This window comes from Lichtheimia ornata (assembly GCF_029851405.1).
Source record: "Lichtheimia ornata isolate CBS 291.66 chromosome Unknown scaffold00067, whole genome shotgun sequence".
NCBI lineage: Eukaryota > Fungi > Mucoromycota > Mucoromycetes > Mucorales > Lichtheimiaceae > Lichtheimia > Lichtheimia ornata.
This window is the reverse complement of record NW_026695387.1, coordinates 50,897-77,707: the sequence shown is the minus strand read 5'-3', so window position 1 is coordinate 77,707 and position 26,811 is coordinate 50,897. Positions and strand designations below refer to the sequence as shown.

The following is a 26,811-nucleotide window of genomic DNA, read 5'->3' as shown; positions in this document are numbered from 1 at the left end:
ACACACTGTAATGATGTAGATAATCAACAACAACCACAACAACAACATTCACTCGCACATGCACACACATACACGACTTGCTCTTCCTTCTATATAAAGTACGTCTATTTCCCCATCTTTGGTATTCGGGTATGTTCTATTGTAGGGTCTATCCTTTGAGTTTCCGTTCCATGGCTCGAAACGCCTTCATGGTTGGATCCATCTCATCCTCCATTTCTTCTACAACTGACTTGTTGGATCGCTTCAATGGTGCTGGTAATGGTTCACCCTCCTGTTCAAACATGTCCCGGATCTCTTGTTTCTTGGCCTGATATTCTTGCATATCCTCTTCATAAAGATCCCATACACTACCATTCATTCCTGTCAGCATACATTATCCTTGATCCATCCAATCCCAATAATGCAACATTTACCATACAGCGCATCCACTACTCATGTTTCATCAGTCAATATGGACGTATACATACATCTTTTTGCTTGGATTTACCTCATACAACAATTGTCAGGCGGTGGTGGCTTCTCAGGAAGTTCGATAGGCTTGCCTTTGAGTGTTACATAGACCTTTGCTGCGGGTGGTGATGATGATGGTGGTGGTGTTGGTGATGCTATGTCTTGGGTTGGAATAGCTAACGGTTTCCGTTGCTCATGAGGATGTGTTTCTTGTTGCTATGCAACGAAAAGCCTTTTAACAATAAGCTTTTGGAGATCGCTCAAAGCGAGAATAGCTGCATTCAGCGTACCTGAAGAGAAGAAGGTGCTTTTCGATTGAGAATGAGTGTCCACCAGCCATCATAGTTCGGTACTCGTGAATGGGTATAGCATCGCACTTGATGGGTGGGTATGGCGTGGCGAATGGCTCGAGAAAAACATGGCGTACGTCGTAATGGAAGCATGCGATCGATGACAAAGATAAAGAAAAAAGGACAACGGCGGGGCTGGTCATTGTTGCCATATGACAACCAAATTCGGCTAATTATGGTACCGATGGTTTCATGCAGCTTTGGGCTTGCGCACAATTGTTTCAACGGGATCATTGATATGCTTCTATAAGCACCTTGATTAATAGTAAGCACGTTTTTTTGTATTGAAATAGATAAAGTTGGATATATAATTATAATAAAATAAGGTGTGGATGCAAAAAGATGAGATCGACGAGGGAGGGGGTGAGGGAATATAGAAAGCACAAGTGGGGATGTGATGTGTGTATGCAAACAAATAGAGGGTGGTTGGGGGAATAACATTATACTATAGTAGTTGAATGACAAGATGACAACGATGATGGTACTACAACACGTTCTTTAATGAACACGGACTGCCTTGATGCCTTTGAATGAGCTGGTAGCAGCAGCGGTGCTCTTGGTGGGTTGTTGTGGACCTTTGTTGTTGGTTGATGATGATGATGGCTTTTTACCAAAAGGGAACCGCTTTGATTTTGTTGCTACAGGCAAAGGTGTTGTTTGTGTTGATTCTGGATGTATCTTTTTAGCATCAGGCTGCTTATCAGCAAAGGATACAGGTCGTTTTTTGATGCTGTCACGTAAAAAGGATCTGCTATTGGAAGAGGGTGCTGGTGGTGGCATGTTTTCATTTGGTGATGTAGTAGACATGTTTTCCCTTGGTGATCGCACACGCCCAGTAGTGCTGATTCCCATCATAAGACGTGCTGTACGACTTTCACCTGGCAAGCATTTCCTTCGATAAATTGACACCTTCTTTTTAGGTCGTTGTTCTTTTGTCGATGATGCAGGTGGACTAAACATCACCTTGGGCCTTGCAATGGATTTACTGGATGATACAGGCGATGTCGGCTTATTGTTGTTTTGGTTCTTTTTCGGTACAGATGCTGGCTTTTGTTGCTGCTGCTGCTGCTTTTTCAATAACAGATTGCTGCTTTGTGATGCAGGCATTGTATTGGCGCGCACCAAAGGTTTGCGTACAGGTTTGTTGTTGCTGGTCTCTTTGGCCTGCTCTTTGGGTAAACGTACTGATTTGACACGTTTGATCTTCTTTTCTTTGATATCTTCCAAGATGCTGGGAGGTTGTGCTTTGAATACTGGCAATTTGGATCCTTGAGCCCAATGGATCTCGGAAATGGATTGTCGTTTCTTTACAACGCTGAGCACTTTTTCTTTGGTGGTGGTGTTGTTGACATTGGCATTCTCCTCTGTGAGCTTAAAAGCACGCAACGGTAATCGACAACGACGAATATCAGAAACCGTAGCTGGTATCCTTTTACCACCCATAGTAGATGTAGTAGTAGCAACAACAGTAGGCTGATTTTCCTTTTGTTCATTCGTAGACGTGGTGGCAGTGGTGCGATTCGTATCAAGAGAGGATGTGCTCGTTTCATTAGAACCAGGTGGTGATAAGGATGGTGAACGTGAAGATTGTTGTTGATGATGATCCATAGTATCCGATGCTGCTGCTGCTGTTGCTGCTTCCACAAGCTTCGATGTTTGATTGTCGCTGGTGGTGGTGGTGGTGGCTGTGGTTGTTGTCACATGTTGTTGTTGTTGTTGTTGTTCATCATGATCCAATCCAATGTCCATGCCATGAAGTGATTCCAAAGCACGCAATTTGTTGAGGGCGGTTTCCATGGCTTCATCATTAGTGTTGTCATCATCAATGGACATGTCATCGGTGGTGTCGTGCTTGTCAAGGCGATTACCGGGGAATAATGGTTCTGGTTCATAATCACACAAGAATGGATGCTATATCGGGCAAACATAACATTTTATCAACAGCCGAGGTCACACGTGTTGTTGCTTTCTGCACAATTTTACCTGCAGTACATCAGCTGCCGATCCTCTGCTCTTGGGGTCAGGGTTTAGGCACACATCCAGCAAATCAATCAATCTTGAAGGAAGGTCACTTGGGTAAGTGGGCTTGCCATTCTCAAGGATACGTTGCTTGATCTACACATACAATGAAATGAGGGAGGAGAAGTGTTACACACATGTATCTATCGGAGACATGATCAAAGAAAACTTTACCTCCTCCTCATCAAGTCTGTCGTCTTCATAGGGTGCTTTGCCGCCATTAAGAATCTCCAGGATAACAATGCCAAGAGCCCAGATGTCCACTTTACGATTCACTATCTTCCGCTGCACGAGTTCAGGTGACCAGAATAACACAACGCCGGCTTCTTCAACATTGGAATCTGCAGCGGGGGATATAGAGACAACGCCAAAATCACCTGCACAACACCTCCAATGAGTAATCATCAATGATAGTAATAAAAAGCCGAGTTCCTTACCAATAAAAATCTCGTTGGTTTCTTGCATGAGGAAAATGTTATCACATTTGATGTCTCGATGGATGTAGCCATGGCGATGGATTTCAGCCAATCCAGAAGCGATCTGCACATTGTATAAGAGCTTCCCATATTTATATGCATGACGCACAGTGTTTTATCACCTACCGATGTAATAATATGCACGAGTTGGCCGATAGTCAGATGATGATCAAAGACATACTGCTGCAAGGACCCGCCTGTGCAATATGGCATAATAAGATAGACGAACTCTTGATGCAGGTAAACACCTTGTAACTTTAGGATGTTGTCGTGCACACACTTTGTCATGGTGTATATCTCGTTCTCTACAAGCTCCTTGGGCATCACAAAGAGATCCGGGTATAGGTCGGTTTCTTCCACCAAGTACTTTTTGATAGCCACCTCGGTATATGGTGCATGTCGGCTAGTGCAGCGGTAGACGCCACCTTGCGCACTAAACCATGTAGGCTCATGTTCCAATCCACTGTAGTATAATGTCGGGTCATCACTGTAAACGGGTACTCCATTGACGTGTTGCATGGTGGTGGTGGTGGTGAGTGATTAGGGTCGTAGTAAAGAGTAGTAGTGAAGTAAATATTGAAACGCTCAGGGACGAAAAGGAAAGACAACACGGAAGAAAAGAAAGAGAGAAAGAAAAAGAAAAAAGGAGGGAGGCGTTTGTGTTTGTGTGTTGTATGTGCCCGAGTATAGTGGGGTGGTAAAAAAGAGAGAGAGAGAGAGGAAGAAAGGAAGGGGTAAGCAAGGCTGCTGCTGCTGCTTGCTTTGCTTTGTGGAATGGGGGGGGGGTGAATGAGTTCTCTCGCTCTCTCTCCGACTACTAATACTCAATGCGTGTCAAAAAGTCATCCTCGTTACGCCAACATGAAACACATTGACATGCAATCCATGACGCTCCCCTTTTCCCTGTCATTGCATGTAACATCATCATCAAACTTATACTTGATCACAATACAACTCACATTCACCAATTCCTTCAAGAAAAAAAGACCCATTCATTACCCATGTTCTTCAAAGCACACTTGCTGCTTGTTTATATTCGATGACACAATGATGCATATTAATGGGTGGACCGACTCGGGTTTATATAGGAGTGAGAGACTCTTTCCCAAACGAATGATTTAGCCGCGCCACCATTGTTCATCTATTCATGTTACACAGCTGATTCAACGTTGCACCACTGCTACGCCTTCGGCTACAAGTATAGTTTGCTCACAGAGTACAGCAGCGGCATAAATCCGCTCTCGACTTTTTTTTTTGCTGTCAAAGCTCTTCAGGGATGAATCAAGGGTCGTTTGATTCATGGCTCCGTTGACTTCCCCTGCTATTTCAATTACTGCCCTCCTTCTCTTTACACTACCGACATCCTCTCATTTGATTATAAGAGATGAAATAAAAGCATTCGGTGATGTTTGATTTGATCCCTACACTACTACTATGGGCCATTCATAGCAGCCCCTTTTCCATCACCATGCATCATCACCTTGCCTTTTGTTGTCACGGGTATACAATAGGCCCGTATACACGATGATTGAAGGGGTTGCATGTACTCGTGTGGTCGTCTCTTTTGATGATAATTAGGTTGTCCACCCTTTGGTTGGGATCATGTGTCACCATGATTCGAAAGTTTCCTATTCCATGATTACGTATGTACCTTGGACACGTAATCCTTCATCGTACACGTAACTCGTCATGCAGGCAAGAAGAGAAGTATATAAAAGAGGAGGACATTGTCATGGATGTGGTCTATCCCAACTACACACAATGACTGCTTCTTCCCCTGACAAGGACAACAAGATGATCTTGCACTACGTGCTTCCTGGCTGTAAGTGAATAGAGTTCTATTTTCAAGCAATGTGTATAGCTGCATGGATACATTGATGTTACTGCCTATACGTATAGATGCAGGTCTTGGTGGTCCGATCCGCTTCATGCTAGATGATGCTGGTGTCGATTATGAATACGACAACATTGGATGGGATGAATTTACCTCCAAGGTCAAGTATCAGTGGATTGACTCGGGCTATCCTTTCGACCAAACTCCCATGATCGAGTACAATGGCAAACGTTACAGTGGCAATATGCCCATCATGCGTTTTCTTTCCAAGAAATTAGGTAAGGATCCGCATAACGAATGGCGCCATATTACACTTTGTATAACTCAACACGTTGTAGCTAAGTATGTGCCAGCCGATGAAGACCTTGAACAATTTGTGGATTGCACTTTGGATGCTGCCATGGATTGGTTTCGTGCTCGACATGTGCATATCCACCGTGGGGAGGTACGTAATGTGTTTATCCATCCCGTACAATAACCATCATCGGGATATTAATACGTAACTTGATCACTGCTATGCGTGCGTGCATGTAGGAAGCCATTGAAGAGTACCAAAAAAAGCATCTTGATGTTTTCTTTTCACGCTTTGAACGCGTGTATAATTACCGTGATGGTCCGTATGCTGCCGGTGAAGAGGTAATGTACAAGCCCATGGCATGCAACATACACAACAATACTGACTTTGGTAACAGCTTTCTTATGCCGATTTTTATGTCTTCTTTGTCATCAATCTCCCTCTCCATAGAGAGCACCTCAATGTGTGTATGACATAATCGATACGCATAAACATGTATAGAGCTAACAAGATGATGGACTTTACAATAGAACTACCCCAAGCTCGCCAAGTTTGCTGAAATGATGCATGCACGCAAGTCGCTCCAGGCTGGTATTGAATACATGAAAACTATGCCAAAAGGAAGAATGAGATAAGCCATCATGATGCATTCGTGATTGAAGAAACATGATGAATAAATTTCAATGGACGGTCAAGGAACCTAAATGCATATTATCTTGTGCTTGAGGCGTGTTGGGAAAGAGAGCATCGACGCTGGAGGGTAGTAGGTCGATCATATTGGACATACTTATGGATCATCATCTTACTTCGCTGATGAATGCTATTCACTACCAGAAATTATCAGCGTATCCGACAGCATGTATACGTTGATAAAGTCCCGGGAATCACCATACTATGGTTGCCTACAACAATAATTTACTGCATACGCTGTAGGTGTTATCCTGTATACAATATGTAAATGATCCAATCTCGCTTTCCAACCATCCTTTCAATCCATAAACCACCCAAATGACCCACATCTTGCACATGTGAGCTGATAGATGATACCCTTCTAATAATATGTTGAAACCAAATTTCATTCAATGATAAAGTCGGATAATAGTACATTGTTTATCCAATAGCTATGATATAGATACATAAAGGAACAGCATTGCCGAATGAAGAAGCTGTGAGGAATCACGTAGAGCCAACGGATATCATCGTGTCATTGTATTCTTGGTTCCTGTCATCATAAGCGGTATCATCCATAATCCCAAAACAGCTGCTGCATGATTTGACTCGCGTGTCCCGATCTCACCCAATCCATGGTGATCAACCAACATCCTTCGTCAAAGAGAAAAGTCCACTCGACAATCCCATCCAATCCATCATCATCATCCTCAGCCGTATCCACATGATCGTTCCTGCTGACAGCATGACACGTAACCAAAGCAACATTCCAGGACTTCCCATCACTGCACTTGATCGCTTCCATCCATCCTTCACAACCATTGCAAGTCCAATGAGAAAGAGCCTCTGTGATCGCTGTTGATCTGCTTCCTTTTCCATCCGGCTATCGATCTATCACTTTCTTAATTATTACCGCTCGTCCAGATGAAGGTTGCTTGTATCGCGATGTACTTACAGCTGATATCGAACCATCCATTGGTATCCGTATGTATCAAAGCAAGTCGCTACACGTAAATAGTGCTGCTTCTATACAATAGCTACCGGCTGTTCACGTAAAAAGGTTGTAAGCCAAGTTGCTGAAAGTAAATTGAAACAAGGGAGTAAAGACCCTTCTTATAGCAACGTGTTGTTACGGTTGGTCGTGGCAGAGGAGTGTGGAAGAGCGTGTGTTGTAGTAGAGCGACAAGGTTGTGAATGCTGTTTGAGACAATGAAGTCGAGACCTTGCTAATAGCAACCGCTGCAATGAACACCACTACGATTGATCGTGGTAGAGGAATGTACAAGAGCGTGTGTTGTGTCAAAAGACCCGTGTGTTGTAGAAGAGTGAAAAGAAGGCTGTGTACACGCCATGGACTTGCCATTCTGTCAAGGCAATCGGATCAGGGCAATTGTAGGAATGACATGATGGGTTGAAGCAGGACAATCGTTCGCAGGTGGTAGTTGTATACTTGAATGGGCCAACAGTTGAGCATGGGAGCAAGAGGAAGAAGTTGAGAGTGGAAGAAGAAGTGGAAATTAAAGAGGTCGGGCACATCTTGTATCAATGCATGAACACTGTACATCAATCCTTGATATTGAGATTACCCCTTTCGAACCTGAAACTTTCACACAAGGTGCACTTGGCGATGCTGATCAATATTGTGTTAAAAAAGACCTCGTGTTCATTTGAAAATATGGAATGGGAGGGTACAATGTGGGATTTACTATGGAGATCGGAAAGCAGGTCAGCGCCGGATTCATGATTTATCGAAATAGTATGTATTACCTTGGGATTCCCCATCTCGAACATGAAAATCTGTCACAAGGTTTGCTGGGACATGCTGAGCAACTTCATTCATTTAAAAGTAGCAGACTTCATTGTGAAGAATTAAAATGCGGGGCGACCCAAATGGTGGATGACGAGCAATAAAGAGCGGACAGCCCACCGCCCCGAAGTTGCTCACCTCCAACTAGAAAATCAGTCAGGATGGTGCTCTCGCGCAAGCTGATCAACTTTTTCTAATAAAAACTTCACGCTTCATTTGAAAATTTGGAATGGGAGCGTCCAAAAGTTTGAAAGACGGAGACATTCGCAGGGTCTGCGATTCATTTATTTTCATGTTTGCTGGTCCAACGTAGCTCAGTCAAATCAGCTCGGATCAAGCTACTTGAATGATGGAAATGCTCGGCTGGAGCAGGAGAATCGTTCCCATGCAGTGGATTTTGCAACAATGTTGATTGTGAGGAATTGGCTGATAGCGTGCACCATATGGACTATTATGGATAGACCATAAAGTAAAACCCATCAATCCTTCCAGTCATGCAAAGTAGCTGTGTTACACAAAGAAGTCCTTCTGCATCTCCGGCTGTATCAGGGTCAAGCTACTTCACAATGAACAACGACCACTTTTCATATAGCATCACGCTTACAGCATATGTAAAACATAAAGACAGCTATATCTCAAAACTTTACAATGAAGTGTGGGGTCTTTAAGAGAACAAGCTGCTCGGCTGAGTCAAAGCGATCTTGTGTCAAAGTATGAAGTTCATCGTGGCCATTCCCAGATTTCGCATTGTCGCCACCAGCCAAACTGGATCTGGGGGTCGACCTCTTCGACGACGACGACCAAAAAAATACTTTTTGGGCTGTTTGCGACATTGAACGTAAAACTTTCACACAAGGTGCTGTTAGCCAAGCCGAGCCCATTGCTCTAATAAAAACCCCACGTTTCATTGTAAAGTTTGGAGATACAGGCAACTTTATGTTTGTAAGCGTGATGCTATATGAAGAGTGGTCTTTGTTCATTGTCAGTCAAAGTCTCTCCTGACAATGGAGCAAGTCCATCGGTGTCAAACCTGACACATGAATGCTGTGATCTAATTTCTCCGCTTTATTGAGCGAGTGCAGCTAGAAAATTTGGATACAATAAAAAGTCTAATCTATAAGTCTAAATGTTCTTTGATCTTTTTCTTCGCTCGCTGGTCAAAACCGCACAATGGATCAACCCTCGCACAATTCACCACCTCCCAATCCTATGTCGGAAGATGGCTCTCAACATGCATCTCCCTCTACATTGGATATACAAGCGATGGCTCAACAACTCCAACAGCAGCAAATCCTATTGCAACAGCTCCTTCAACAACAACAGCATCAACAGCAATCGACAGGGTTATCCTCTTCGGTACCTGGTTCTCAACTTCATGACTTGCCTTCACGTCCATCCTATGAATGGCAACCTGATGAACACTTGACGGCTCGTATGCCAACCTTGTCGCTCCCACTGTTTGATAGCACACTATCAAATGACGAGAAACAAGTCATTTTTGATCGATATCCGCCAGTATCTCGACTACGGTATGCTCCACCTGAGACATTACCAATCGCAGACCAACGCTTTAATAAGTCGCAGAAACTACAAGACCAGACTCTACGACAAATTCAGTATGGCTTGTCGGGTGTCTTACGTCCTCTTGATGTCCTTGGTTATGTCTTACACCAATCTTTGCCACAAGACCAATTGGATCGTGTCTTTGCCATCCTTCATGATTTGAGACTTTTGGTGCTGCACAATTGCGGTATGGTCAATTCCGCTCGTAATCAACTGGCTTTGCGGGTGGTGAATCCTGAGTACAAGATGCCATCAACAGACAAGACATATACAATGGATCTCACTACTTTCAAAGATACGTTGTCCCACCATAATGCCTTGCAGAAGGCTATCAAGGAAGCCAATCCTCGTGGTGGCACGCGTTATGGTAACTCGTTTTTTCGAGCTGGCCCGTCTCGAAATGCCGATGGCGGGCATCACAGTTCCGGCTCCCGCTATTTTCAACAACAACAACCACGACGTCCCAACAACAACAACCATCGAAGAGGAAACAGCAACAACCCCTTCAGAAACAATGCACAGACCACTCAACACAGCACCAACAACAACTCCCAGTAGGAGGTCGTCTTCACCATTTCCATCGAGCCTGGTTACGTTTAACCAACAGCAACTGGGTTCATTCAGTGATCAAAGACGGTTTCAAAATTCATTTTGCTCGCCAACCTCCTACATCAATGCACCATCCTTACACACAACCACCTTCACAAGAACAGAAGAAATTGCTTCGTCAAGAAATTGCGGATCTTCTTCTCAAGAAAGCCATCGAACCAGTGACAAGTCCATCACCAGGTTTTGGAAGCACAATGTTTGTTATCCCCAAACGCAATGGCGGCTTTCGTCCCGTGTTCAACCTGCGCAAACTGAATCAATTTATCAATGCTCCTCATTTCAAGATGGAAACCTTACAACATGTCGTCAAGCTCTTACAACCAGGAGATTTCCTCACTTCAGTGGATTTACAAGACGCTTTTCTCCATATATTGGTCCATCGCACATCAAGAAAATATCTACGCTTCCGGTGGCAAAATCAGCTCTTTCAGTTCAAGACTACCCCTTTTGGCCTTTCCGTGGTTCCTTGGCTCTTCACTCGTTTGACTCAACCAATCCTCAAGTGGGCTCGTTCACAAGGCATAAGGGTATCGGCATACTTGGACGATTGGCTAATCATGGCACGTACGGAGGAAGAAGCTCGAGATCACACCAATCAAATGATCTCTCTTCTTCAACATTTGGGCTGGTTGGTGAACTTCAAAAAGTCTCACCTCCAGCCCACCCAGGTAATAGAACATTTGGGTTACATGCTGGACACACACTCAATGACTATAAAGTTGCCAGGCACCAAACTTCGAGATCTCAGGCGGTCGATCAAACAGATCTTGATGCATCCTTCTCAGTCTGCTCGCAAGATTCACAGCCTGACAATGCGGATCAAGGCAGCAACCATGGCAATCTTTCCAGCAGCAATGTACACACAAGGATTGATGAGGTTCAAGAATCATTATGTACGCCATCAGCAAGACTGGGATCAAGTGCGACCTCTTCCTCAAGAATGCATAGACGAGTTGACATGGTGGAATCTCAACCTAGAGAAGTGGAACGGACGATCAATCATGAAGCCAACACCATCATCACGGGTTTTTGTGGACGCCAGCAATCTGGGATGGGGAGGTGTAGTACAAGGTCAAGTGGTGCAGGGCACTTGGACACAAGCGGAAGCACAACAATCGATCAATTGGAGGGAATTGAAAGCTGTACAACTCACTCTTCAATCGTTTCCCACACTGTGCCACACCTCCATTCTCATCCGATCCGACAACACAACAGCAGTGTCATACATCAACAAACAAGGAGGCACTCGTTCGGAAACCTTGAGCAAATTGGCCACAACGATTTGGGAAATGTGCCTTCAGCGTCATCTCCATCTACAAGCACAACATATCCCAGGGATCCTCAACTCAATCGCCGATCAAGCTTCTCGACAAATATTTGCCAAGAATCAGTGGCAACTGCTGCCAGCAACCTTCCATCAACTTCAACAAGCATGGGGTGTACACGACGTCGATCTCTTTGCGGACCGCACCACAGCATTACTTCCGAAGTATGTGGCGTGGAAAACAGACCCATTAGCATTGGCAACAGACGCCTTCACGTTGACATGGAATCGGTTCAAGAGACCACTCATTCACCCACCTTGGAATCTGATTCTCCCAGCATTGCAGAAGGTCAAGAGAGAGAAAGTCACGGCCACAGTCATAGTACCTTGGTGGCAGAGTGCGATATGGTACCCACTTCTCAAGCAGATGGCAACACGTCCTCCAATCATTCTCAATCCGAAAATACACACTCGTGTCACATCATCTCTTACCCCCAATCCATGGACAAACCCACGTTGGAAGCTTTCCGTGTGGAGTGTCTCAGGCGCAAGTTTCGCTTTCTAGAATATCATGACAACACGGTGAATCACCTTTTGGCAACCAACAGGTCCCTGAATGCTCGCTCTTACCGCAAGTTTCAGCTTGAGTTTCTCAGTTGGTGTATCACACAGCAAGTGGATCCAAACCATTTCACCATGGCAACACTCATCAATTTTCTCTCCACCATGCGCTCTCGTTACTCAGTGAATTCATTACCGCTTATGCGTACAGCCATTATCCATTTTCATGTTCAACCCTCACTTTTTCAACATGATTCTCAACTCGAACAACTATTCAACATATGGCGTGAAGAGGCACCACCGGTTCCAATCGAACGTCCCCCTGTTGATTTGACTCCTTCTTTTGCATTTTGTCGCACGATTGAATCTTCGGCTCATTCATCTTTATACAATTTGGCTCACAAGACGGTTTTCCTTCTTGCTATCACGGGTTTCCTTAGACCATCGGATCTACATCGTATCAACCTCCAAGATTCCTTTGTTGATGGCTCTCGTTGTTTACATCTTTCTGTGGTGGCACCCAAGGAGAAACGGAATGGTCGTCGTATTGTTAAGGTGGTGCGCATCAAGCCATATCCTCAAGATGCTACTTTGTGTCCGGTGACAGCATTTGAGGCTCTACGGGATCATCCTAATACGGTTAATCGTCCTCCTGGTGCACTATTTATTAGTACCACCAACGCTCGTGTGGCGGCTTCTTGTGATACCATATCTCGTTGGTTACGCAATGTGGTGTCACGTTCCATCAATTCATCATCATCGGCTTCAAGACGACCTGCTATGCGTTCTGTGGCTTCGGATTTGGCGCTCCAACATGGCATTCCCCTTGATGATGTAATCACTCACGGCAATTGGGCTTCCTCCATGATGTTTGATAATCACTATCGGCGTTCTCGTCATATTTCTTCTGATATCACATCTTCGGTGTTACCTGGTTCCTCTTCATCGTCTTCGGCTTGATCCTGGTTCACGGTTTTTCTCTGGAGCTGCATTCATGTGTCAGGTTTGACACCGATGGACTTGCTCCATTGTCAGGAGAGACTTTGACTGACAATGGAGAGCTAGTCCGGAGGACTAGCTCAAACCTGACACATGAATCTTCCCACCCACGCCTCCCTTTTCTTTTCCAGCTCGCTCATAGATCAAAGAACATTTAGACTTATAGATTAGACTTTTTATTGTATCCAAATTTTCTAGCTGCACTCGCTCAATAAAGCGGAGAAATTAGATCACAGCATTCATGTGTCAGGTTTGAGCTAGTCCTCCGGACTAGCTCTCCATTGTCAAGTAGGTGAACCCTGGCAGAGCAAAAGGTGCAGAGGGCGTGTTTGTGTAACTTGAGTCATTCAGCACAGGCGATGCATGATTCTTGTACACTATTTAGGCATAGTTCAAAATGCCAGCTAATAACCTAGTCCTCCCATTCTCCATTGTTGCCCAATCCAATGCATACGAATGATTGTTCTGCTCCAGCCCAGCATGCCCATCATTCAACTTTCTTGATCCGATGTGATTTGACTGAAAAATGCTCAAACACAGAAACATCATCCAATATCAGAAGAATCAAATTGGTAAGTTATTTGTAATCTGCCAGCTAATAGCCCATTCCTCCCATTCACCTTTGTCGCCCAATCCAATGCATACGAACGTTTGTCCTGCTCCAGCCCAGCATCCCCATCCTTCAACTTTCATGATCCGAGAGGATTTGGTTGAGTTACGCTCAAGCACAAAACATCATCCAATTTCACAAAAATCATTTTGCAAAGTTATTTGTAAACTGCCAACTAATAGCCCATTCCTCCCATTCACCTTTGTTGTCCAGTCCAATGCATGTGAACGATTGTCCTGCTCCAGCCCAGCATGCCCATCATTCAACTTTCTTCATTCGAGTTGACCTGATAGTAAGGTGATGGCTGTTGTTGGATCATCATTATCATGTAAAGTGTAAAATGGCACACACCCTTTTGCTATACGTGAGGATCATCATTTCTTTTATTTACGTGTACCTGTTGTCTATTACGAGGATGATGATGGGTGGATAGTGTGTGTATAGGGTAATTGAGTGGCCTCAGTGTAATAGCAGTAGGGGATTTAAACTTGGGGACGGTGGCTCCACGACTTGAGACAACGCATTCTCTTCTCTTTCTCCCTCCTCTAATTTTATTCCATTCACGGCATTGCGGTCAAGGTAATGTGTATCAAAGAGTGTTCTTGTTGACTGTGAGGTAATAACATAGTTCTGAACATGCATTGTTAAGGAGTAAGTGTGGCCAAGTGCTGACGAATGGAGCGTGGTGGGTGGTTGCCTATTGCCATGGCGATACCGTTACCTCCTCTTGTTCGTTGCTATTGCCGCTCTACGCTTGGTGCCAACAGGTACATTCAGAGTCCAATGTTGCAGCGTAACTTGTTCCATTGACGCGTCAGCTTGTATAGAGGGCAAGTTTGTTTTCAAGACGTTGGCTGGTTTGGCGTTTGTTTCGGCTCAACTATACGACACCATGGTTTTCGGTTTCCAGTAACCAACAACAACGGGTCTTTGTGTATATGGAAAAGGTAAGTACAATGAAACAAACAATGAAAAGGGTGTTTATTGTGTGTGTGCTAATAATGAATTGAATAGGTTTCTTTGGTCAGGCAATGCAACTTGGGGGCATCATCATCCTCTCTTTGGGTTCAAGTCCCAGCCTGTATCAAGTGGTCGCTGCGTCGCTCTGCACTAGCCAAGTTTGCTGGAAAAGCTTTTTGGAACGCGTCCAGGGCTCTATCGGCCTGCGTTGAGTTGATGGGTCGATGACGATGGGTTTTTGGAAAAGCATGGTCACCGTGTTGAGGTAAAAGGGGATATGCAACAGCTTGACATCATTGCGAACCAACACGCTCTTCTCGTGATAGGCTCGTTCTTTCCCTTGAGGGTTTCTTTTCATGAGGTGGGAAATGATTGGAAGGATTGGATTGGGGATCATTCTTTCTTTGGAGAGGATGAATGAGGACAACTATGAGCCTGGACTCTACGTAAGTGATGTGCTTCCTTGCCATGGATCGAATTGGCCTTACGTGATTCGTGCGGTGCTTTCTCAAGAACAAGGGATCTCCCGACGTTGCTCGTATGGTGGATGATTTGGTTTGTGAATTCCTTCTTTCTTTAGAGATGATCGCCTACATCATTCCCAGTATCAGGTTGGTCTAACTTCTAAGCTTTTTTTTATTTATAGAGTCGATGATTACGATGATTACGACAATGACACAAACAAGCATGGTTTACTTCGCTTGCCAAGATGACGTTGCTTGATCACATCCCATTCGAAAACGAAGTCTGCAAGATCCCATTCCTTTCCACCTGTGACTCTTCGGATGATTGTGACGACGACTTTGTGGACAACGATGACGAGTATGGTATTATTAGTAGTGCATGTAGTAATGATGGCGATCCCCAAAGCCCCTTAGTATAATAAGCATGTTGTATGTATTGCGTTCAGAAATGTTACTGTATAGCTTTATATTTGCGTATGATAATACAGGTTCCTAAACTATCCAAAGAACTACTATACCTCTAACTTCAATGATTGGAGAACAATTAAAGCACCATGTTTGGAACAAAGCTCATTGTGTTCAGAGCACTGTGAAAGGTGGACACCTGCATACATGAACGCATTTGAATAGGGAATTTAAAGACATAGCAAAGATCCATCCCCATACTTACATGCAGGACAACCATCTTCACAGGCACAATTTTGTATCTGCTCAACGCACATCTCCAATAGCTCATCAATAAATTGATATGCCTGCCGAACAATCCCACTAGGCTGTGATTCGTATAGTACGATCCTGCCGGGAAACAACATTTTTGAGACAAACGAACGTGCAACGTTTTGCTTTCAACCTACCTGGGGGGACGTGGACGTGTGGCGTGTGGGCTTTTACATTCTGTTCGGATATCGGCAGCAGTGGATGATGCGAAACTCGGTAATAGGGATATCATTGCGTGAGCTAAAGCGTAATCAATTAGCTAAAAATCACCATACCCGCTCATTTTCTTGCTATACCTGCTCCATGGATAGATGCCATTCTATCAATCTCTAATTCATCCATCTTTTTGAGAGCCACAGGTGGAACATCCAGCCATATCCCCGTCGATTGTCGGATAATCGGATCCATATAGATGTCATGGTTATCGATGATGCGGTTGCGCTTATCCATCCTATAATATCCAAATACAATCGTCTCAACTACACTCATTGTATTAATCCTCTGTCACAGGCATAAACAAGCTACCCCTTTAGTAGGTATGACATACTTTGTATTCGGCCATAAGATACCCTGTTCCTCGTCTTTTTCTCATTGACTTGTATTGGTTTGCTCATGACAGTAGTGATAGCATTGGCATTGGTGAAGTCACGTTGTTGCGTTGTGTAGTCAACTCGTGCGGCATGGACTTTGGCGTATCGTTGATCGACGTTACATTCCTCAACAAGGTATGTTCTTCCTTGATGGATATAAACAGCTCCTACATGGAAGGAGTCAACAAAGTCAAATATTACTGTTAGCCATCGATGCCATACCTTCGTAGATCTCGAATGGTGCACGCGTCGATTCGATTTCCTCCAAAACAATATTCTTGCCATCCGTGGTATTGATAACAGCGTAGAGCTCTTGAGTAATATTGCGAATATTGACATGCTGAGATGGGTATGGCCTATATCGTGGGTCGGGCCGGTATAGCTATAGCGGGATATAACCAGACATCAATGCAATGAGTTACTTGCGATTTTGTATGACATACCTTGTCGTGGATCAACATTAAATGTTCCTCGCATACTTGTGGCACATTGGGTCCAAAGAAAGCTTGATCTTGATCGATATTGATTGGCAATTCTTCTGCAGCGCATTGTAGATGACTTTCCAACACAAGCTTGTTATTCTCAACATCAAACTGAATATCATCAAGCGGCTGTTCAAATAATTCTTCAGGGTGTCGCTGATAAAGACTTTACGTCAATACGAGTCGCTTGATAGGTAATAACAACCTCGTGCGCCTTCCTATACTTACAGCAAAGTGTTGATCCATGGGGTTATGATCGGTGATAACCATTGACAACGAGTCCTTATTCCGTCGCCCAGCCCTCCCTGATTGTTGCCACTAGAAATATGAACGATATTCATTATAAACTTGTTTGCTTTTCCATTAATCCTTGTCTCCCTATAATGACTTACCAATGCTGAAATAGTCCATGGCATCCCAATCATCACCACCGCATCTAATATAATATCAATGTAAGCATAGTGACATATATGGCAATCTGAAATGCGTACCAAGTGACCCAATATCGACTCCCAATTCCAAGGCATTAGTGGCTACGACAGCCAACAGGTCACCATTGAAGAGTCGTTTCTCGATTTGGCGACGTTCCATTGGCAGGTACCCACCTCGATAAGACATCACCTTTCCCAATAGGTCACCACGTTGTTGTTTTTCCAAGCTGTCCCGCAATTGCATCATCAACAATTCGCATGTTTTGCGTACTTTGCAAAAGGCAATGGTGCGTACGTTACGAGATAACAGGTATTCCAATACTTGTGCACCTTCTGCTACTGATCCTCGACGCTCATTGGGATTTTGCCCTGGACGCTTGACCAAAGGAGGATTCCACACTAAAAAGGACTGGTTTGTGTCCAAGGAGAAATAATGTCAAATCAAGCTCCTTCCCGACATGCATCATCTCCTTTCTTTCCATACCTTTTTGCCACATGGTGCACCATCCTGTTCCACAAGCTTGACCTGATCAATCCCACAAACCAACTTCATGTGCTATAATAGACTCTCCTCAATGATTGGTTCAATCATGTTGTGTGTGCTGTGTTACCTCGTCTGCATGTCGAATTGTCGCACTGCATGAAATAAACTGCACAGCAGTGTCATTATCGTAATGATGACACCAGCGTCTCAATCTTCGCATGATAAATGCCACATTGGCTCCAAAGAGACCATTATAGATATGTAATTCTAAAGCATGTTGGTAAGCCATGTCGATTCATAAGTAAGCAGCTTATTACCATCAAGAACCACGAATCGAAGAGCGCAAAGAAAAGATCTCCATCGTTTGCCATTAGGAAGAATCGAATGATGCAACATGTCCGGATTGGTGAAAATGATATTGGCGTTGTCTCTGATGAAAGCACGTTGTTCGGATGGCGTATCACCGTCAAAAGTGGCAACCTGGTATAGTGATAACGACCATATTAGAGATAGTGGATAGCGTGCATTTGCATGCATCACTTACCTGTACATCCTCCAAACTTGGGCACATTCCTATCAATTCCTGTAATGCGCGCATCTGATCTTGAGCCAATGCCTTTGTTGGAAAGATATACATGGCACGTGTATTCTTGTCATGAATCAATCGTTCAAGCACCGGGATCTGGTAGATTAATGACTTGCCACTAAGATGATGTCTGTGAGCTTCACCCTTAACCCCATAATAATACCCCCTTCTTCCCATAAGCAGCCGTTCCCCCCTCTTTACCTAGCAGTAGATGTGGCCACAATAACATGCTGATCTTCACGGAGACCACGAATGGCTTCTGTTTGATGAACGTAGAGGTGAAGGATGCCTTTTTCATGTAAAGCTGATTCGATTTCATGCGGGAGATCAATCGGATCACCATAAACGGAGGGCCGTTCGGTAAATTCACGGCAATGGACCAATTGATGATGATAAAATGGCTGTTGCTGTAGCTGATCAATGGTATCTTTCATGGATGATGGTGATGATGATGTAGTAGTAGATGGGGTGTTGTTAATGGTGATTGTTGTTGTTGTTGTGGATGTTGTGGATGATGATGATGGTGGTGGTATATGCTTTGGTATCTCCTGCTTCAAATGCGCTACGGGATCGATGTGCTAATGCATGAACATGTTAACAAAGTACACGTGATTGGATCTATGCATTCATATACCTTGTCCTGGCATTCAGAAACAAAGTTAGCAATGGCACGTTTAAAGCGAAGGTTGCGCGCATCGATAGTCTTTTTGACAACTTCTGGTTTGACACTTGGTGGGCTCCTGTATTGGTTGGATCCTTCTCCCCTTCCTCCTCGTGTTGCTAAAGGAGACTCTCGTTTCTTGGTCATCGGTTTCCCAAATTGAATGGTGAGCCCCTGGTCAAAGTGGATAAAGTCAGGGATAATGACGTTGATGGCAGCTAGATCGTCAAGTTGAACGCCATTGACAGCTGATTGAATCTTGTCCAAGGTGATTGCAGTTGTAAGACGAGCATCGCAGAAAGCACAAAAAGTATTTAGCTGAGTGAAGAGATGGAATAAACGGATAAATTCGGGAGGCTGTTGTTGTTGTTGTTGTTGTTGCTGTTTACGAACGCGTTTTGATGATGATGAGGATGATGATGCGGTGGATGTGGATCTTTTTGGTGGCATGACTAAAAGAGCAAAGGACACAACAAGTTAAACTCAGAAAGGTAAAATGAATACTCGCACACACCAAGGAGGAGAGAGCCACGTGGATTTGCTTTTGCCATCCATATTAGTCAAGAGTTGTGTGGTTGTTTGTTGGTCAATAAATGAGGAGAAAGTGTGTTTATGCCATCACCCATTTCGCTCTCTCTCTCTCTCTCTCTTCTCCAATCACCCCACTTGTAAAAGGAGGATTGAGAAACGTGTCACCATGCTCAAAATAGGTCATGCATATGCCTAACCAAAAACAGGCGGGCTTGCCTCAAGAGCCGAAATCTTTATAAAAACGTGCCCTTTCTCGACCCCCCTCCCTTCCTCGTGTTCTTCTTCATAATCATCTCTTTTCTCTTTCTTCCTTATTCATATCATCATCATCATATCAACCACCATGTCTTCCATTGCTTCCGCTGACTCCTTCCACTTTTCCATTCAAGATGGCGACCAAGTCTTTGAATCAGCTGCAGAATACCTCTCTGCTGCTTGTATTGCGCAATGGCTACAAAAAAGTCCAACGGCCAAGGCTACCTTGTTTATGGATGACGGTGACCAAATCGATGTACCTGTTTATACCCTTCGACGACGAAATGCCGTGGTTGCCGACTTGCCTGAAGCTCCTTCTTTGCCCATGACTGCATAATCATACATACTACCACTCGCCCTTTGCATCCATCCATACCACCATCCTCACATACCACCCCCACCAACATCATCATCATCTCATACACAACAAGCATGCATCGATATACATTTATCACTGATTCCTCTTACAATGTATTCCCTTAAATCGTTTCTCTTCTCGCATACACAAAAAGGTCATAGAACTTAGCATCCATCAGCATTTCATATATAAATCGCATGAGCTCCTTTATTTCATTTAAGTCGACTGTTGAGTTTATCTGCAAGAAATACGATTCTTGTACAACGAGCACTTTACCTTTTGCAGACATGTTCGTAACATTGGAAACTTCTCTTTTTCCTCGTGTCCACCGTGCGCTCAACAACTTGCAAAAGTCAACATGTCGTCGGTGTGCACCGACCTTACTTTTTATTTATGCATTGGTATTCAAACAAGGTGACAACGCAATGGATGTCTTGGTGATTTAAGCATGAGCGATAACATTAGCTATCGTTCAACGACATTTATTAGCCAGCATTGACCAGCACCAGCACCAGAGTACTACCTGCATGAACTCTACCCATAAAACATCTTATCACAGGATACAATCATATGGTAAATCGTGCATCTTTCTTGTTGTGGGGCATGGATCATAGTCATCTGTACCACAAGGATACCAACTCAAATGTTTCGCAATGCTTGGATGAACCTTAAGGATGTTTGCCAAAACAGCTTCTCTCTTTTCATACACGCTCTGCTGCATGTGGTAGGTGGTTGGTCGTGTGTGACACAAAATGAACAACCACGCGTACAACGTAAACGATAACTAAAATGATCCAAGCATACGCTTTCTTCGGGATGGATTGGCAAAAAATTAGCAAGTGCAGCAGTGCAAGAATTAGATGACGAAGAGGATGGGTATGAGACAAATGGCTATTATTGAAGAAGCCTATGTGTGGAAGAATGCCAATACTACTGAAAGAGAAGAATGGGATATGCGTACATGTATTACGAATCAAGTGCTAAGAACACATCCATGACCTCTTGATATCCTCGTCAACAACATCTTTGAATTCTATGTATGTATACGTCGTGTGATGAGTATGACGCCAAGACATGGTAATAAAGAAACAATGAATAAACTACTACATCCCTCTTGGGCCACTTGAGGACCTATGACATCCACCTCTTTGATCGCTCCTATCATAAATGTCCCCTTCATTATATCCTACAAGGCTATAGCTTGTGAGCAAAATGTAACTTTAATCAAACCAAGCCAACGGAAACCAGGCACTTTACTTATGCAGCGCTATGGGTCGCGTACTTATGATGGTCGTTAAAAGTGATTGGATATTTTTCCTCCTCCTCTTGCTTGACTTTATCTCACAACAATGCAGACACGCCACAAAGGCAAAGCAAAAGCCTAAGCATTAAAGGATCAAGACCCACTTAAAGCCATTGAAGATGCGACACAATGTCATTCAACGTGTTTAATTTTGCGTTTTTGAAATACAGTACCTTGTTTATGATTCGCATCAGAAGCTTTATTATCTTGCTGTTATTCAGCTACGCACAACTATCACGTAACCATGCATCTATCCACTTTACGTGATGGAGCACTCTTCAATCGACCCAATCTCATCAACACTTACCTCGCAACACCCTCAATACTATATCCGTGCCATCGCAACATCGACAAAGAAGATTGGTGATTTGCTTATTACAACAACGCAGCACCGCAAGTAGCCATGGCAACCACCATCTCCGATGCAACATCATGATTTGGCTATCCAAAAGCTGATCACAGTACTGCATAGCAATACTCACCAGTTCGAGACCCAATAGTTCAATTCGATGCTTGGATGTTTGCTTTGTGCTGTATATCAAATTGAGACAATCCAGCAATCCTTGTACAACAAATTGGTTGCCAAGCTTTACAAGGTGAACCAACGACGACGACCCCCATTTCTGGGTGCAGTCAAAGTACACGAGCAGTGGATCCAGGGCACCAACCACCTTGCTATCACTGGAATCATTGGGAAATTTGATGGCTGAGGCTTACCTTGAATATGCAGGTGGTATACAATTCGAGATTGAGGCATAATTGCTGCTGACAGAATCAAGAAAATGGCGAGTCATATTACCCATCACGCTCAATCACTTTGAAGGTATGTTGATGTTCCATATCAAACCACCATCTACAAATCGTTGTTAGCACGCATTTCAAACACAACCTGTCATTGCCTGGCACGTCGATCATCCCTGGGATACAATTGCACGTACCACCCGATCCAAAATGCAGGAGCTTGTTATATGTAGCCAACCTTGTTTTACCCAACATGGATGGATGACATTACCGTTTTACGGCACTCCCAATGGCAATGGATAAATTTTTCCTTGATCATCACTTATTGGATAATGCACCACGTCAAAACAAGCAATGAAGGAAGGTATACGAGGATGACACGCAAGATGCATGTGGGGCAATCGGTCACGCATGATATGGCAAAGCACAGCAAGCAAGATTCTTAGAAGCGGCCGACGATCTCGTTGCTTCTGATATGCATATACGTCCTCTTCTCTCTCTCTTCTCTCTCTTTGTATATGCACATCCATGCACTACTTTCCAAACATTTTGGCCCCTGGTACCCCAATCAAGGGATGCGGAGAAACAAGACGCCCATGGAATAGGTTTTTAGTATAGAAAGCTCGAGAATCCACTTTATGAAAATGATGTCTACTATCATGCCATGAGCATTAAAAACTTGGATCTAATATTACTACATTGGTGCTCTCTTTGCGACCCCCTTGTCTACATTTCTTATATACCTTAAAGGAAAAATGCATAATGTAATGTGCTAATGAGACAATCTTAAACACACAGTATAACCTGTGATATGGAAAATACACGTTTGTGTTTTCTAACATGCCCCATCGTCAGTGCTTTGCTCTAGAACGGCAACGGAAAAGCTTCCATGTATGTCTAATAACATTCCCCTGATCATTCCCCTTACCATCTCATGTGAGTGGGGTGATGATGACAAGTTGTTGTTGGTGATGTTTGGGTATTAAATGCAAATAAAGTATCCAACATCTACTTGTTTTTCTGAAACACGTCAGTTATTAAAACAGATCATGCATGGCTACGAGAATGATGGTCGCACCACATCCTAGGCACGATATCATAGTCGGCTGCAAAGCGTCCCATATTTGGGTACACAACGATCGGATCGCTCATGGTGATTACTTTTTAAGGGGGGGAAAGAAGCTTGTATATGCATGTGTTATGGAATAATAATGTAGCAACTTTTATGAATGTCAATGTTTAGAAAAAGGAAAAATGGATTCATATATAGGGATGATCATATATGCGTGTTGTTATGGTGATGGGTGAAAAAAGGAGGATGCCTATTATGTGTGTGTGTGTGTGTGTGTGTGTGCGTGCGAGATAGTTACATGCTTGTTGTTGATCAAGGGGAAAATGCGCAGTGTTTGGGGGAGTTTTGGTTATCGTGTATTGTTGCCAGGATGATGTTTGCTATTGCCGTATACATGAAGAAAAGAGAAGAAACCCATAAAGATATAATCCTCCTCGAGAGAAAAAGATAAAGATAAAAGAAAAGAGCCTTGGAGGATAGAGAATGAATGATGAATCGAGGTAATCGGTATATGTAAATGTCCTTCACATCTTCATCCCATTGATGACTACTGGTGATGATTGTTGATGTTCGTCGTTGGATTAGACGATGATGCTGTTGACGACCATGCTCTTTGTGCATCACTCATGTTGCTGGTACTCGCATAATTATTGCTGCTGCTGCTGCTGCTGCTGCTGCTATTATACAATGACGAATGATCAGCGACTATGGGTCGTGAAGTACTAAGCATGCCACTGGCGGGAAAATGTGGGTCCCGTGGTACCGATTGTTGTATAGGTGGTAGTTGCAATGATGATCTATACATTGCTGTGGTCGTTGGTTCAAGGCGATGATAGTATTCAGACGTAGATGATAATGGTGGAGGTGGTGGAGGTGGATGTTGAGGATCGGTTGGTGTCGAATCAGAGCGTAACAGATTCTGCATTGACATGGCATGCGATACATCCGATTGTGAAGCTGTTGACGATCGATATCTATCATCGTTATCCTCGTATTCATGCTCTTCAGTCCTTCGTCTTTTCCTAAACATACATTATTGGAACCAATGTGCTATATTGAATCCACTCATTTCTCAATTTTACTTACGTATGATTGCTTGGTGTCCTCGTCTCCTTTCGAATGCGAATACGTACTCCTTGATCTGAAAAGCAACGTGTCAAGAAAGTTGATTCTACGAACAACGCGATCAATGCACTGAGCAAAAAGAATGCTGGGATGTTTCGGAGGGGATGGATGATGTACCTGACATGCCAGGAAATGCTATGTACCAAAAAAGAATGAGTATCCATCACATTCAACGCGTCATATACACACGCGTGTGTTTAGCCATTCTTACTCTTTGGCGAGTACACTTGGAACGCATCCGAAAACGCAGAGCACAGACGATATACATGGGTTCTGTTGTACAGCCGTGAAAAAAATATTTTTCGAGTCAGTCGACTGTGCAATGAAAAGAGTACGTGTGATACTTGCTCGATAATCTTAAAAAGCGTGAATTTGAGCTTGAAGAAACCTTCATGTCGTACACTGATATCGGCAAAGATGAAGAAACCACCATCTTGGTAGACGATGATGAGTAAAGCATGTTCCTTTGTTTTGGGTGGTATCACACACATACCTTTATCATCAATGTCTTTAAGTTTGTGTAGGGATTGCACAACCGAGCCTGCTGTAGTTCTTGTGCCGTTCATAAAGTGTAAATCTTGACCATCCGTAGTTGCAAGCGTAGCGTAAAGGAAAAAATAAGGATCGTGCAAATAGCTTTGACTACAAAAATGAAAAGATGACTGATTCGGCTCAGGTATTTCTTTTGGCGTGGACCCCGGAGAAAGCAGGGAGAGTTTTGGTAATAATAGGATACACGCACATACACGCACACACACACACACACACACACCCATCTACTCACCCACTTGCTCACTCTTACCCTCTCTCCACCCATATCCACAGCATAAGATCAAAAGATAACTTACTCGTCTGGGTCACGGCAAATCAGCTGAACGATAGGCGGTGGATCAACCGGACGCCTGTCAACTACAATAAAGGGGGGAGGAAGGAAGGAAAAGAGATGAATTAATATCACATCACATACACGCTATCACATCCACACAATGCGCACCTTTCTCTTTGAAGCTGCAGAGGCGTGCCTTGACGGGTTGCTGACGCACAACGAGTTCTATTGAACTAATGTTCTGATATTGGTTTATTGTTTGATTGGCAGACAGCTCAACTAACTTTCTAAGCGAAGCTGGCACGCGGTCCTGCTGCGATCGTGAGTGATGAGTCGACATGGCGCGCTGAATGAGGCTGGTTGTTCAAGTTGTATCTAGGCAAGAGAGCGCCAAAGCAGGTGTGACATGTAAGTGTAAAAGAGGAAGGGGTAAGGGTGAAAGAAAGAAGAGAGAAAAGAGAAGGAGAACAAGTACTGCGGGTGGTATTGTTGTGCTATATATACCTAAGACCCTTTATTGAGTTTACCAGGTACATCACGCAACCCTCGGATATGCACCACATGGGTGGATGAGATGGACTGGTGCTTGAATAATATCAGCAGCTGATGATGCTGTTGATGATGATTCAACTTGTTACCCTATTCATTGAATGACATGTATGTGGATAATAAATGTATCAAATAGACCATTGGTACAAGAACTTGGCAGCCCGAGTTCTTGGTTTGACATATCAAAACGGTGTTTGAGAGGATGCATTCCCAATAATCATCATCATTATGGTAGTAATAGTTATAATAACGATGCATCATGGCATGATGATACTTGTAGTAGGAGTAGCAATGGCCATGGCAATAGTAACCATAACAACAACAGGGTTGAGCCGATATCACGGGTTGAATGGTGGCATCCACAAAGCTGGACATGTCCAGAAATCTGGTTGCGGGAATGGCAGCAAGCAGGTGGTTGATGTATGTTGCATCTTCTCGAAGGATGTTTGGGCAGCTGTTTCCTAACGTGCCCAGACGTAAGGCTCACACCTGCATCACAAAACCCATTTACAGGAATGACATCCATTAATTCGGATTCCGCCTCCCCCCATTTATCCTATGTAGCAGTGTGTATCATCTTCCATTGGCCAACTCTTATGCACCCCATATGCTGACTCTCATTTCCTCATGTTTACCAAACCTCGCTTGGAACCGCAATGGTGGGGCAACAGGCTTAAATGGAGTAACGCACCATGCCTCCAGCACCATTACTGGTTGGGATGGGAACTCACAGTCCCAAGATTATGGATACGTCCCTTTTGCAACAACTCCTTTTACACCCCCAATCCCAAGAGCTCCTCTCTCATCTTGATCATTGCTTCTGTTTCATTCAAAAAGAGGACACTTATAAAACGACGACATGCACTTTTTCTTATCATCCATCAGCTATCAGTCATCCATCAGTCATCTCATCTAAGGACGACGTGTCCCATCTCCTCCTCATAGACTCATTCGCCCACTCATCACTTTTACACACATACACATATATACACACATGTATAGATACAACATGTCTGTGCGTGCGTCCCTGTTTGCAGATCGTATATTCTAAATATACTTATGCACATGCATCAACCTGTTGTTCTCAGTCGTCGATCATTTGATGAAGTGTGTGATGTTCCAAGGACAACAATACTTTATTACGACTGATGATGTCACGTCTTCACTAGT

At 43.7% G+C, this 26,811-nt stretch overlaps 7 protein-coding genes across 7 annotated transcripts; 3 read left to right on the top strand and 4 right to left on the bottom strand.

Annotated features, from left to right (window-relative positions):
* Positions 1–148: 148 nt before the first annotated feature.
* On the bottom strand, positions 149–893 carry O0I10_010270 (uncharacterized protein; the record flags this gene model as incomplete). The annotated part of the gene is made up of 4 exons (XM_058490252.1): positions 149–347; positions 414–428; positions 488–666; positions 741–893. 4 exons carry the CDS (start codon positions 891–893, stop codon positions 149–151), a joined length of 546 nt encoding a protein of 181 aa, XP_058338973.1.
* A 405-nt stretch (positions 894–1,298) lies between these two features.
* O0I10_010269 (uncharacterized protein) lies at positions 1,299–3,814 on the bottom strand (the record flags this gene model as incomplete). The annotated part of the gene is made up of 5 exons (XM_058490251.1): positions 1,299–2,711; positions 2,784–2,915; positions 2,994–3,196; positions 3,257–3,359; positions 3,422–3,814. 5 exons carry the CDS (start codon positions 3,812–3,814, stop codon positions 1,299–1,301), a joined length of 2,244 nt encoding a protein of 747 aa, XP_058338972.1.
* Positions 3,815–5,056: 1,242 nt separating this feature from the next.
* Positions 5,057–6,059, top strand: O0I10_010268 (uncharacterized protein; the record flags this gene model as incomplete). The annotated part of the gene is made up of 6 exons (XM_058490250.1): positions 5,057–5,117; positions 5,195–5,407; positions 5,468–5,574; positions 5,664–5,765; positions 5,822–5,887; positions 5,955–6,059. The coding sequence occupies 6 exons, from the start codon at positions 5,057–5,059 to the stop codon at positions 6,057–6,059; spliced, it is 654 nt and encodes a 217-aa protein (XP_058338971.1).
* Positions 6,060–9,070: 3,011 nt separating this feature from the next.
* Positions 9,071–12,857, top strand: O0I10_010267 (uncharacterized protein; the record flags this gene model as incomplete). Its single annotated transcript, XM_058490249.1, has 4 exons — positions 9,071–9,830; positions 10,022–10,740; positions 10,792–11,561; positions 11,603–12,857. The coding sequence occupies 4 exons, from the start codon at positions 9,071–9,073 to the stop codon at positions 12,855–12,857; spliced, it is 3,504 nt and encodes a 1,167-aa protein (XP_058338970.1).
* A 2,585-nt stretch (positions 12,858–15,442) lies between these two features.
* O0I10_010266 (uncharacterized protein) lies at positions 15,443–19,331 on the bottom strand (the record flags this gene model as incomplete). Its single annotated transcript, XM_058490248.1, has 16 exons — positions 15,443–15,534; positions 15,601–15,725; positions 15,785–15,887; positions 15,944–16,126; positions 16,195–16,404; positions 16,460–16,619; positions 16,681–16,875; positions 16,948–17,037; positions 17,112–17,155; positions 17,211–17,559; positions 17,635–17,706; positions 17,762–17,901; positions 17,952–18,114; positions 18,179–18,338; positions 18,422–18,798; positions 18,855–19,331. 16 exons carry the CDS (start codon positions 19,329–19,331, stop codon positions 15,443–15,445), a joined length of 2,940 nt encoding a protein of 979 aa, XP_058338969.1.
* A 424-nt stretch (positions 19,332–19,755) lies between these two features.
* Positions 19,756–20,004, top strand: O0I10_010265 (uncharacterized protein; the record flags this gene model as incomplete). Its single annotated transcript, XM_058490247.1, has 1 exon — positions 19,756–20,004. One exon carries the CDS (start codon positions 19,756–19,758, stop codon positions 20,002–20,004), a length of 249 nt encoding a protein of 82 aa, XP_058338968.1.
* A 3,684-nt stretch (positions 20,005–23,688) lies between these two features.
* O0I10_010264 (uncharacterized protein) lies at positions 23,689–25,432 on the bottom strand (the record flags this gene model as incomplete). The annotated part of the gene is made up of 7 exons (XM_058490246.1): positions 23,689–24,163; positions 24,228–24,312; positions 24,384–24,401; positions 24,478–24,699; positions 24,760–24,908; positions 25,115–25,175; positions 25,261–25,432. The coding sequence occupies 7 exons, from the start codon at positions 25,430–25,432 to the stop codon at positions 23,689–23,691; spliced, it is 1,182 nt and encodes a 393-aa protein (XP_058338967.1).
* Positions 25,433–26,811: the final 1,379 nt, after the last annotated feature.